The 12474-nt window shown below is 32.9% G+C and overlaps 1 protein-coding gene across 1 annotated transcript in view; it reads left to right on the top strand.

Annotated features, from left to right (window-relative positions):
* The window catches only part of LOC109341097, a 42034-nt gene extending 29973 nt beyond the window's left edge, over positions 1 to 12061 (top strand). The window contains exons 5-8 of the mRNA XM_019578903.1: positions 10540 to 10635; positions 11697 to 11779; positions 11891 to 11906; positions 11993 to 12061. Coding sequence (XP_019434448.1) covers positions 10540 to 10635; positions 11697 to 11779; positions 11891 to 11906; positions 11993 to 12061 — 264 coding nt within the window. The remainder of the gene's footprint in view (positions 1 to 10539; positions 10636 to 11696; positions 11780 to 11890; positions 11907 to 11992) is intronic.
* The last annotated feature ends 413 nt before the right edge of the window (positions 12062 to 12474 follow it).

Genomic DNA, 12474 nt, shown 5'->3' with positions numbered 1-12474 from the left:
ACTTGCATTTTCCTTTTTCTTTGAGGTGACTCTAACAATTTTTATGAGTTTCTGAATGTCTAAAACATTATGTTCATGAATAAAATTTGATTGACAGAAATTCCAATCAAACATCATGCCTTTTTCATGAAAGTGATGTTTATAGTAAAAACAATTTAAGAATTTTTCAACTCCAATTGATAAATGGAAATCAAAATAGAATTTTATGGAATCCTAAATAGCAAGATATCAATTCAAGCAGCCACAAATAAATCCATTCAGAAGTTAGTAAACCAAACAACAACTTAGTAAACCAAATAACACACTTTTTAAGAGTTCTCAAGTTTGGGAAAAATAAATTTTGGCACAATTTTATCAAGCATGCTCTTAGTTTAAAAAAAATTATTTCACCACTTAAAAAATCATCAACTAAAGCATATATATGGAGATGTTGGTTAAAGTATCACAAAATAAAACATGTTCATGAAAAGTGCATGGTGAATACTTAACCTATAAGAATTTATGATAGCTGACCTTTTTGGATTTTTGAAGATTTGGCTTCTTCATTGTTTTCGAAGTGCAGCCCCTAACCCTTGTACATTTGAATCCCTTTGATGTTGTTCTTTTGAAAAAGTTGAAGAGGGGTACCTCCACATCACCTAAAATATTTATAACAACAATAAATGTATCTTAACTAGTAGGTTTTCACTCTACTAGTTCAACTTTTTGTTTCTATTTGTGTTTTTAATTTTTTATGTACAAAAAGAAAACTAAATTAAAGATGTAAAAAAAAGAAAAATAATGTATACAAAAGGGAAAATAAAATTGTATTTACAATTACTAAAGATAAGAAGTATAAGTATGAATTTCCATTATCTAGCAATTCCCAAGCAACTGCACCAATTTGTTGAAAGGGTTTTTCGGGCAACTAGGCTTCGAGTTGTCCTTGCAAGTTTATTATGATTAGAGAGATGAGAGATGAACAATTTATTGAATGGTGTCTTTAATTATCTAATCCCTTTCGGGTTCCCTTAACCATACAATAAAAGGTCATCTCTTTTTATTTGGTTAACCTATCATTTCTTATGAAAGGTTGGTATCAAAGAATAATAAAAAGAATAAAAGAATAAAGTTAGAAGTTAACCATACCACTTCTTGCGAAGGGTTGGTCTCATAATAAACAATACCACTTATTTCGAAGGGTTGGTATAATGAATAAAAGAATAAAGACATAAATAAATTGTTAGATAAGGAAAAGTAAATGACTAAATGTAAATAACCAAATAAAGAGTTAGTAGTTAGTTGCGGAATGTAAATTACAGAAAGTAAACGTTAGCGGTTAGATTTATTAATTCATCACTCTTTTATTGTCAAGTAACAGTCCGTTGATTGGATTGCACTTTTTTGTATGTTGTTTTTATTCACAAAGTTACAAATAATGAATTGATGTCCACTTTTAGGAATAGATTATGTTTCAACAATTAAAATTTATTGATAACACTTTACTATATTTTACACTTCCATCTCTTTCAAGATTCAACTGTAGTATAGTATAGGGTTATGCTGCACCATAGAGAATGTCCTTACATAAATGTACTCATACTTTATATCTTTTATCAAAAGTAAAAAGTAGCAAATAAAGTTGTTTTTGTGATTTTATGAATTGATAAACATGAAAAACTAAAGAAACTAAGTATTTATGAATTCAAGAGGAGAATATGCTTAGAATGATGGAATAATTTCTTGAATAATATCAACATGATAATTTATGCAAGTTATGTCTTATACCTTGGTTAACCCATAGACCATGTCTTAACTTTCCACCTAGTGTCCTAGCATGGAAAAGATGATTTTCAAACCTTGTATAATACCAAAAAAATAATTAACTACCACTCATCGGTGCAGGTTGTCACGCTCTACTTTCGGCTCCGTTAATATTGTTTAGCATTGAATAGAAGTTGCTTAAAATATATGCTTTGATATGTCCAATGAACTAAGGTGTAGGTTATACTTCTTAGTTCACTTGTCAACAATTTAAGAAGAAGCATGTTGGATCTTGAAATCATGTTTTAGGTTATCAATCTAACACCAAATTAAGGACTTCTTATAGAATCAAAATAACCTAAGTAATAACTTGAATAAATGAGGAAGAAGATAAAAGTAAATGAACTTACACATCACTCCATCTTTTGGAGAATTAGCCTTCCATCTAAAGAATAGATGGTTTTGGTTCCGAATGGGGTTACAAAATCATGTTTTTGCACCTCATTTGCCAACTCCATTCCCTCTTAATTTCTACGAATTAAAAACCAAAGAACAACCTCAAAAGAGAAGAAACCAAAATGGAAAGAAGAAGAAATAACAAAATATTTAAAATGTGTTTAAAGTGGTGAAATGGCTCCTCTTTTTATTGGAAAACTGAAGGGCACCTAGCCCCCTCCTTTGGGCCGCTTAGTGCTTGACTAGGCGGTTTGGGACTCCCAAAGTTGGTGGCTCCGCAACTTGTCACCCCTTGGCCAGCAAGCTTGGACATCCTATTGTGGGCTTGGTTACACTTATGGTGACACCTCCTACTTGGATGGTCAGAGCATAGGTCATGCACGAGGTCATGTGCTTGGCGCTCAAGTAAAGAATATGCAAGTTTCTTGGTGAGTTGGCCAATCTTTCTTCATGGTTTGGTTTTTGTGCACCTGGTTGGTCGCCTTGCACCTTTTTGAAAGTGCAAAGTGTCAAGGATAGCACTAGCATGTCTTTGCCTATGTTTTGATGAAGACAAGGTTCTAACAAAGCTTGAATATGGCTCAACAATCAACATGCCTTATGCTCATTTGGTCATATCTAGACTAGAGTGTAAATTGAGTCTATAATCTAAGTAGGTTGGGATGTGTGCCGTAGTAAGTGAGTATAGGTTAGGTGAACCTAGATGCTAGTCTCTTAAGCCATCTTAATTGTCATATCATATTCATGAGACATATCATCTAGTTAATTGTATGTTCATGCATCTATCATACATGTTATATGTGCATATTAGGCATAATATAATTGGTAAAACATGTATATATATTGTGCATACATATGAGAAGTTTACCTTTTGAAACATATGCATAAATGTTCCAGTTAATCAATTAACGTGGTAACTTAATCGATTAACGCAACTACTTTTCTTTTAAATGTGTGTTTTGTGTTTGAACTGAATTCTATGTCATTCTATTGCCCCATTAATCGATTAAAGAGAATCCTTAATCGATTAACTGGTTTGTTATTTGTTGTAACTGAAATCTGTTTTAACTGTTTAACTGTTTTGCAATGAATGTAACCGCCTATTCTCTATGCTATAAATACAAGGCATTGTTGAGAAAACCATATCATTGCATTCTATTGTATATGGTTGTTTAGAGAGCATTTTGCATACGTGTTTTACTGTATTTTTTCAAGAGAGTTGCATGCGTGAGAAGAGAGATTATGCTATTTTTGTTGTTGTTATATGCTTACTGTTTTTGCATAATTCTGTATCCATTCTTATCTTGCTCACATGCTCATGCATTAGATATTGTTAGAGAGAAATTATCTGTATATTGATATTGATTAACTCATTTGAATCTTGATGGCTGAAGTGGTTAGTAAAAGGGTTAATCTTTGAGTCTTTATCCTGTCATATTTTAAGCATTATTGTGCTTAGTGTATACCTTTCTATTTAACGTGTTTTTGTGTAGTCTGGATTTGTCTCTTGGTGTGAGATCACCACAGAGATTGAGGTTCTTCACCAAGTCTAGGAGGTCTTGATTTGAGAATTAGAATCTTGGCTGGGGCTAGTTCTTGACAAAGGTTTTCTCAGAGGCGAAGGGTAGAGTCAAACCAAGGATTTAGAGGTCCTAGATATCAAGAAGGGAGCGTCCTATGTGCTTGTAATTGAATTGGTATTTGTATCCATATTTCAATATTGTGAAGAAAGAAAATCTCCCTGATCCAGGAGGGGAGGCCTGGATGTAGTTTGTAGTGGACCGCAAACGAACCAGGATAAAAATTCTTTGTGCACTGTTCTTTCCCTCTTTATCTTCTTTATGTTTCTTGCCATTATAAATTGAATCTGTAATTGGAAAGTTGGATATTTGTTTACTGCCATATACTTAATAATTGTGCATAAAAATATATGTATTATATATGTTTAATTTTGTTTTAATTACTGTGCAAATTTCCTGTCTGATCATTCTGTTTTGTGCAATAGTTAATCGATTAAACCTTGCTGTTAATCGATTAACTGGGTTGTTTTCCAGCAGTTGGGTTTTGGTTCAAGAAGCGGTGATAGATAACCGCTACACCTATTCAACCCCCCTCCCTTCTAGGTGTTCTTAGGCCACTAATACCTAATACTTTTGTCCATGCTTGGCTTTTTGGTTTCTTCATTGTGAAGGAACCTACCTTTCTTGAAGTCGAAGTAACCTTTTTCCCATGGTTCTTGAATAGATTTTAGTTGGTTACTTAGCACTTTGAGCATGATTTCTTCAAGTCTAGGTAAGCTTTTGAGTTATGCATTTTTCTTGGAATACCTAGCTTGGGTTTCTTCAAGGTAAGGTAAGGTAAGGTACTTTTCTTCAAGCCTAAGTCATGTTTTTTAGTTACAAGTTAAGCACATAACTTTCCATGCTTAGTTTGTTTGTTTTGAGTAATTCTTTTTGAGCTTTTGGATTGTGATTTGGCTTGTATTCTTGGCTATCTTTTGAATGAATTCCTTTTGATTCATTTTCCTACAAAATTCAAAGAAAAATTGGACAAGAGGTTATCAAAATTTATTTTATTCAAATATACAAAATTTGTCTAAAAAGTGTTGAATTAAGTTGGTTTTCAATTGTTTGCATAGGATAAGTGCCCTAAAATGTATATGAAAAGTAGGTACTTTTGGCACTTATCAGCTTTTGATGCTGGTGAGGAACACAAGGAATACATCCTTAAATATGTCGACAAGGCTCTTCGATAATTCAGAATCGATGCCAGGAAGTATTCATAGATGTGGATGCAAAAGTCAACCTGAAACCTCCAACCAAATATGCAAATACCATTGATGAGGCTCATTGGAAGGCTTTTGTCACTAGACGCGTAGAAGATGAGTCTATCTTGGTAAAGTCATCTTTATTTTATGCACGATTTATCCTTTCTTATATATAATTGTACATTGCCTATAGATATAAATGTTGTTTGTTTTTGTAGAGAATAAGTGAACAAAAACTATAACAGAGCATCTAAATCATTGTACCCATATCGAGCCTCTCAAGCAGGGTAAAGAGGAATCAAGGAAAAAATTGTAAATATGGTTTATTAATTTGTATGTATGCTAACACCTTCAAATTTATCATTAGGAGACATCAACATTCTTTGGATGGATTCCCATAAGAAGAAGCACAAAATCCTCAACAATGAAAAAGTTTTAGAAGTGGCAAACCATGTTGTAAGTGCTTATCATTTCAACTTGATTTCCATACTTTATTTACTAATGTGATTAACATTGTGTTTTTTATTGATGTGTAAGGTTTCCCTAAAAGAAAAGAGTACCAGTGTATCAGAAGAAGAGATACAGAACCCATATATTTAGGAGGTACTTGATACGACACTATAATTGCCTAAGTACTCTAGTCGTATTCACGGAGTATGATTTGGGGTTAGCTAGTGACACTATTTACCCCCTCAAAAGCTTGCAACCAAGGCTGGCTTGTCTCAGATGTAGAACATGTTGAATACCCTCATGAATTGGCTCAATGACGTGTAAATTAGGATTAAAAACAAGGACATTGAAGGGCATCAACAATGCAAGTATCATAACATCAATGAGAGTTGCACACTTGCTACTCATAGCATTCCTGAGGTAATTTAATTGTCTAGTTTTCATTTATTTTCCCTTTAGTTTAATTATAATCATAAACTTATATGTCTTAAATAACATTTAGGGTGTCAACACTTGCAACCCATATATGGTTATCCCACCTAAGCGATTTAGTGGGTATTAATAATATGCACAACTTACCAGATGCTATGCTGCATAATGTACGTATCCCCCCAATTGTGTGAAGGTTAGGAATTATATGGCAATCGATGGTTATCCATTGATGCTAATTCGTAATGATTATGATAATACCTTGATAGTGGGAGGGGCTATAGGCACTTATGTACTTGGCCAATAAACATTGTAGTCGTAAATCCTAAGGTGTGATTTTCAACAAATTAACTTATACTCATTCTTATTATATTTTTTATTAATTGATTTGTAAGGCATATGTTGTATTGAAAATTTTAGGTACATGAACACTTTGGATACATTGAAATGGAAGTAGATGGCTCAATGACATACTCTCATAGAGAAGAACATGTTAATGTACCGAAAAAGGCCAAAGTTGTGAGGTCTAAACATAGGAAACAATGTAGTTAGCCACAAACTAAAGGATCTTCGGGGGATGTGAGATCTATACTCTTTTCACGAAGCATGTACAGAACTTGGGTACTGGTTCTATACATCTGATATCAATTCCCAATGAAGTCTTCGGTATGGTACCCTAGAATTCCTCGGTATTTGTCACGTCCCAAATTTCAGCTCTTTGCTTATATATATATAAGTGTATATTATTCTCTTAAATAATAGGGAGCTATGTGAAATATTTTGTCCATTGCAAAGGATTATTCGAGTTAGAAGTCGACTTGACTTATAGATTGGTAGTGAGAGGAATTAGGAAATGAGTTGTGTATCATGGAATTTCATTAGGAAATCTACATGTTTAGTTTCTAACATAAAGTAGTGTTATATCATTAGATTAGGATAGAAAAATAAGTACGTCAGAAACTCAATAGAAAGTTTCGTATAATTGGGATTTACCCGTTATTAGGTAAATCTATCGTCACAAAACTTCATCAGAAGTGATCCGGGGGACGCTATGACTTGTGTAAGCCTAGATTATGTTATTAGTAATAAGTTTTAGTGAACTATAAATTTATTATCGCAATTGAAATTTGGAGTAACAACTCAAACAATTTCCTAAAAAATGTGAATGATCGTGCTTCCACCCTTGCCTACGAGTGCCTGTGTTCGTCTCTATTTCACCTTGAATATGATCAAACCTCTTAGAAATTGTTCTAAGAGTATAAGTTAATATTTTTCGAATACTACAATCACATTTACAATCATCTAATCTTACTCAAGGCTTTTAGAGTTCAAACTCTTGTTTTGAGTGATTCTTAAGCCTAAACTTATTCTCTTAGAACCAATGAATCCAATGGTGAAGTTATTTTTATAGATTAAAATTTCTATCTAACGATTTAACCCATCTCAAATCAGCAGTACATAGATTGGTCTAATTACATAGGTTTTATCTAGTCTTGTTTCTTAGAGCTCAAGCTATCAATCTATGAGGCATGGACTATAATTTACACTCATCTAAACAATATTTAGATTTTTATTTGGGTGCCTTAGAATGCAAGAAACACATCCATGCAAAACACAAAATTTTAAAACAACATAACACATCCTAAATCTGAAGGATTTAGGATGGCATGCATGGTTGGGCTTGGCACTTGACAAGTGTGCCTTAGGTTGCACCATTAAGGTTTAATCCAGCTTTAATGACCCACCTCACCCCTTCCTTCTCTCCTATATAAATCCCTTAGGGGCTAAAACTTCTTCTAAACTTCCACCAATACCCACACAAAGTTCTTCTTCTTCCTTCCTCCATTCCTAGCATAGGTGACCAACACAAATGGTGTTGGGGACTGTTCAATATTCTTGCATGCTAGAGGTGTTCTAACCTAATTATGGTATAGAGAATCCATTTTTGTTGTTAAATTCTGTAGATTATATCATTAGAACCTTGGAAATTCTGTTCTAAAAGTTCAGTCATAGTGGCATGTTGATCAAGCTAGTTTGTTTGTTGTTTGACTTTATCTTCATCTATTTCAGTGGTTGTTGAACCATTGAACTCCAATTTTGCTTTTGCATGTCAATTCCCTTCAATTTTAGGTGTTGAGTCTCTACAATTTGGGATTAGAAGGTTGTCAAACCCTAACCGACATTCTTATCATGACAATGAGCTTAATGTGGTGGGTTAGATGTTGTAATGTGTGTGTGAGTCTTTGAAACTAAAAGTCTACTACATGCATGTCATGTGATCATCCTTTAGAATCTGGTTTCAATGTGTTTTTTATCTTTATCCTGAGTTTCAGTTTATTTCTTGGTGATTGAAGTTCATGAACTCAACCCCGTGTCTTGCTTGATATCCAAGTACTCTATGTTCTATAATGTTTGTGCACAAATATTCTGTAATAAAATTTCTTATGTTTGGGTAAGTAGGGAGTAAGTTATACCCAATTTACCCAAACTAGTTTCTATTGTCTCCAAAACTGTGACCAGTGACAAACATCACTAGTACAATGTGCTTTCAAATCATAATCTTAGGGCCTATAAGTAATTTTCATTTTCCTTATCAAACAAACTTTCCAAATTGATAATGTTCTCTCCAATACATTCGTCCATTTGAGAGTTATGCCTATTTTACCAAAACATATTTCGTGTTAGACTAGTCTAGAAGTAGGTTATGGTAATCTGTAAAGATGCCTTCGAAACCATATCCTACCATCCTAAAATACTAAAGGTTTTCCTTGTTCAATAAACTTTCTAAAATGACAAAATTTGCCTTTTTCCCTTTCGTGATTCAAGAGTTATGCTCTATACATTGATGTAGTGTATGGCTGCCTTATGGCTAAATATCATGGTTGAACATTACTTGATGTTTAGTCCATAAACCCTAACCTAAATGTCCAATTCCATTGAAACTAATTTCATATGAAAAATATTGGATAAAGCTTTAATTCTGGGAATCCTATGACATCTAAAGGTTCATAGAACACTAAAAGTTCTTAACTTCCTAAAATGAACTAAAATATGTCTAATATTCTATTCCAACCTAGTAGTACTCATGTATGTTTCAAGTTATCAAATTATGGTACTCATTCAAAACCTTTCGGGTTAATTATGAACCCTTGAACCCAAACTCTCTGTGAGATTCTTATTGTGCCTAGTCATGACTCTAGTTATTTCCAAATAAAATATTTGGACATGTTCACTTGTCTAAAGCCCTATTAGGACAACTTCTTAATAATTTTTAATAAAATCGAAATATCGTTATTAACCATTTAACACGTAATCAGGTACTCGGCGCTTAGGCAAGCTGCAACAAGGAATGAATAGGATCGGTAGAGGTACATGTATGGAGAGAAATGCATTCATGTATGAGCACATAAATGATGCTAAAGATAGACGTGCATCTCTAAGCTAGGCCTATGGTAGAGATAGTCAAATATTATTTCTATGGTCGTGAGTGACTGGGTATTGAGGCCCTTTAACTCGTAACTTGCTAATTTAAGATTGAATAGAGTTTATTTGATATATGATTTTATGTTGAATCTGTAATCTTGTTTGGATTGACATGATTATTTGTTTATCTTAGGAGTTGAAATGATTGGTATGATTGAGGTTGTTTTGATAATTCCATGTAATGTAAAATTGTTGTATACTTGAAATGATTGTTCAATCATAATAGTGGAATCTTAATTGATATTGACTAATTAAGAAAATTATATTGATGTTGAATGTGTATTTCATGATTGAATTGATTTTCTGAGAATATTGAATTAACTATTGCATCATGAAAAAATTGGCATTGTCCATTCTCATGGCATGACGTACGAGTATACCGGATGAAATCAATTTTGAAAAGACTATGGTTTGAGATGAATGAAACAAAGGGAAGTGAAATTTTTTTACTAAGCTTTCACCATTTAAAGTCTTTTGAAAATTTAGATAGTGTTTTACGAGAAAGTTGGCGTAACGTTGTTTTGGAAAAACATATTACCATGTGATTTTAAACAAAAGGTTTGGTTTTCAAGCGATTTAAGAAACTATAAGTTTAAGGTTGTTTTCTTTCAAAGTGTCAAATTAGCATACATTGTCTTAACTTACATAAAATGATCCTTCTGGAAAATGAAACTATTTTAATGAGCTTTTGCCATCTTAAGTCTTTTGAAATGTATATAGGGTTATACGAGAAAACTGGTGGAACGTTGTTTTGGAAAAGCATATTAACATGATATTTTAAATAAAGGTTTGGTTTTCTATTTCAAAAGAAAGCGATTTGTGAAATCATATGTTTAAGGTTATTTTCTTTTAAAGTATCAAATTAGTTTAAATTATCTTGACTTACATAAAGTGATTCTTTTGGTCAAAATCCGATTGTTATAAAGTTCTCGTCCTTACCCCGAAAAGTTTCCCTTCGTTCGGCTTAAAGAAATTGTTGCCATGTCATGTCCGGATCATAAGATCCATATTACTATGTCCACTATTAGTAGCGTAATCTACAGGAAGACATTACGAGAACCTAGAGGGGTACCTTGTCTGTGTGACTTGGTTAAGGGGACATTACCGGTGAGGATCGATCTATCAAGAATATTGTAGCTCCCTTGAACTGACGAAACTCCTCGTAGTAACTGCCATAACCTCTAACACCCCCTTGATGGTATCGTATTCAGGATGATATTGCAGCTACCCTTGCCGACAAGAAGGTTTCCGACGCTATCGAGTGCATAGTATTTTGCCAATGTGTTACCAATGGTGGGCACAGTGTGGTATTTGTCTTGTTCACTTTCTAAGAACATCATAGGACTGGTCGAGCTCGACCAATCTTGGTACCGTTGTTGTTAATGTTGAGTCTAGGGGCCCTATAGAAATCATTTTTCCATGCAGTCATTAAGAGAGTAATAGTTGCGTCAATATAGACATTATAGATATTCATACCTCATGAAATGGACATTCCTTTTTTTGATTACATCCATGTGATATTGATTATATGATAAATGCTATATGAATTTGATACTTTGTGTGTCATTTATGTACCATATGTGGAAGTACTTACTCTCCTAACATTTTACGGAATACATGACTTTATGAAGAATGATCACGTCATCGTACGGTGGAAAGGAAAGATAATTCTAACAACTAGGTAGTGCGTCACTCTGCTGTAAGAGGTAACACCTGAGTTAGTGTATTAAATTTTATCTTTGACAAGTTGTGAAATTTTACATTGTTTTGCATGATCCGTCAAGGAAATTCCACCTGATTTTATATGGAAGATATTTGGAAAAATTTATTTTACATTTTCAAAATGGTTTTGCTTCCGCAATATATCATTTCTTCACTTGTCTACGTATTTTAATTCCATTGAGTCAAGGTGTTACAATATTGAAGAAGTTAAGGAAGTATATGAACATGACTAAATATGTTAATCTGTTATATGTGTATATATGAGGTAAATTTTGTTTTCTTAACTTCTCACTTTTGAATTTATTCATTGGTGTTATAATTAACTAACCTCGGTGTTATATGTTAGGTACTTGTATGACAGTCTTCTGAAAGATAAAAAGGTGATGTTCTTGTCCCCATAAAGGACATCTATGTTAATGAGTAACCCCATGGTAAGGAAGAATAAAGAATGGGGACAACCACAACATGTAGCTAATATGCTTATCAACCATAGAGATAAGGCAAACTTATTCATTGCACCTTTAATATTGGGTGGACATTTTTTATAAACATATTTTAATTGTGTTTAGTAAGTTTGTGCTTAACATTTCTTAACAATATGCATATGTTTTGTAGGGCTCATTGGATTTTGGTTGTCATTAATCAGATTGAGGAATGCATATACTATTTACATTCATTGAAATATGGTGATCCAAACAAGCATCCAACTTTGAAGGAAATGTTCACTAGGTAAGTACGCTTTCTATTTTTTTAGTACACATCCTGTACACTTTCTATTTTTCGGGGGCTATAAATTTACAGAGCTCATGTTCATTCTAAATCTACATCAAACAATCACAGATGGACTCATGTTAAGGTATTGGCACAAATCTCAAACAATTATATATGTGTAGTTCATATTTCATGTAAAGGTATTTATATGTTTTTTTATTTTAATTGTAGACCCCCTATGAAACCAACACCATTAAGCGCAACTATTATGTGCTATACTTCATGAAGGAGAGCTTTTAGAAGTGGCCAATTTCAGTCCAATTTAATGTAGAGTCATACACAGATGACAAAATCACAGAACTTAGAGAAGATTGGCCAAATTTTATACTTAGTATTAGTGATTAGTTTAGGTAATACGATGTTTACATTATAACTTAGGGAAATATAATGTATTGATTACAAGCTAAGGGAAATACAATGTACTGTATTGACATAACAAATTAATAAAAGATGCCATTTTTTATCTAGGTTTGTGTTTATAATTTTTGTTCTAGTTTTGTGCTTATAATTTATGTTCTGGTTTTTTTTTATAATTTATGTTCTATATTGAATTCAATTGATCCTCGAATACCATTTTTGTTCTAGTTACTTGTTTTCTGTTATGTTCTTATTGTGGATGTGTTTTGGTGTTGTGTTATGTTGTTGCTGGATGT

The sequence above is a fragment of the Lupinus angustifolius genome, unplaced genomic scaffold (assembly GCF_001865875.1).
Source record: "Lupinus angustifolius cultivar Tanjil unplaced genomic scaffold, LupAngTanjil_v1.0 Scaffold_367, whole genome shotgun sequence".
Classification (NCBI taxonomy): Eukaryota; Viridiplantae; Streptophyta; class Magnoliopsida; order Fabales; family Fabaceae; genus Lupinus; species Lupinus angustifolius.
This window is presented reverse-complemented; position numbering and strand designations above follow the sequence as displayed.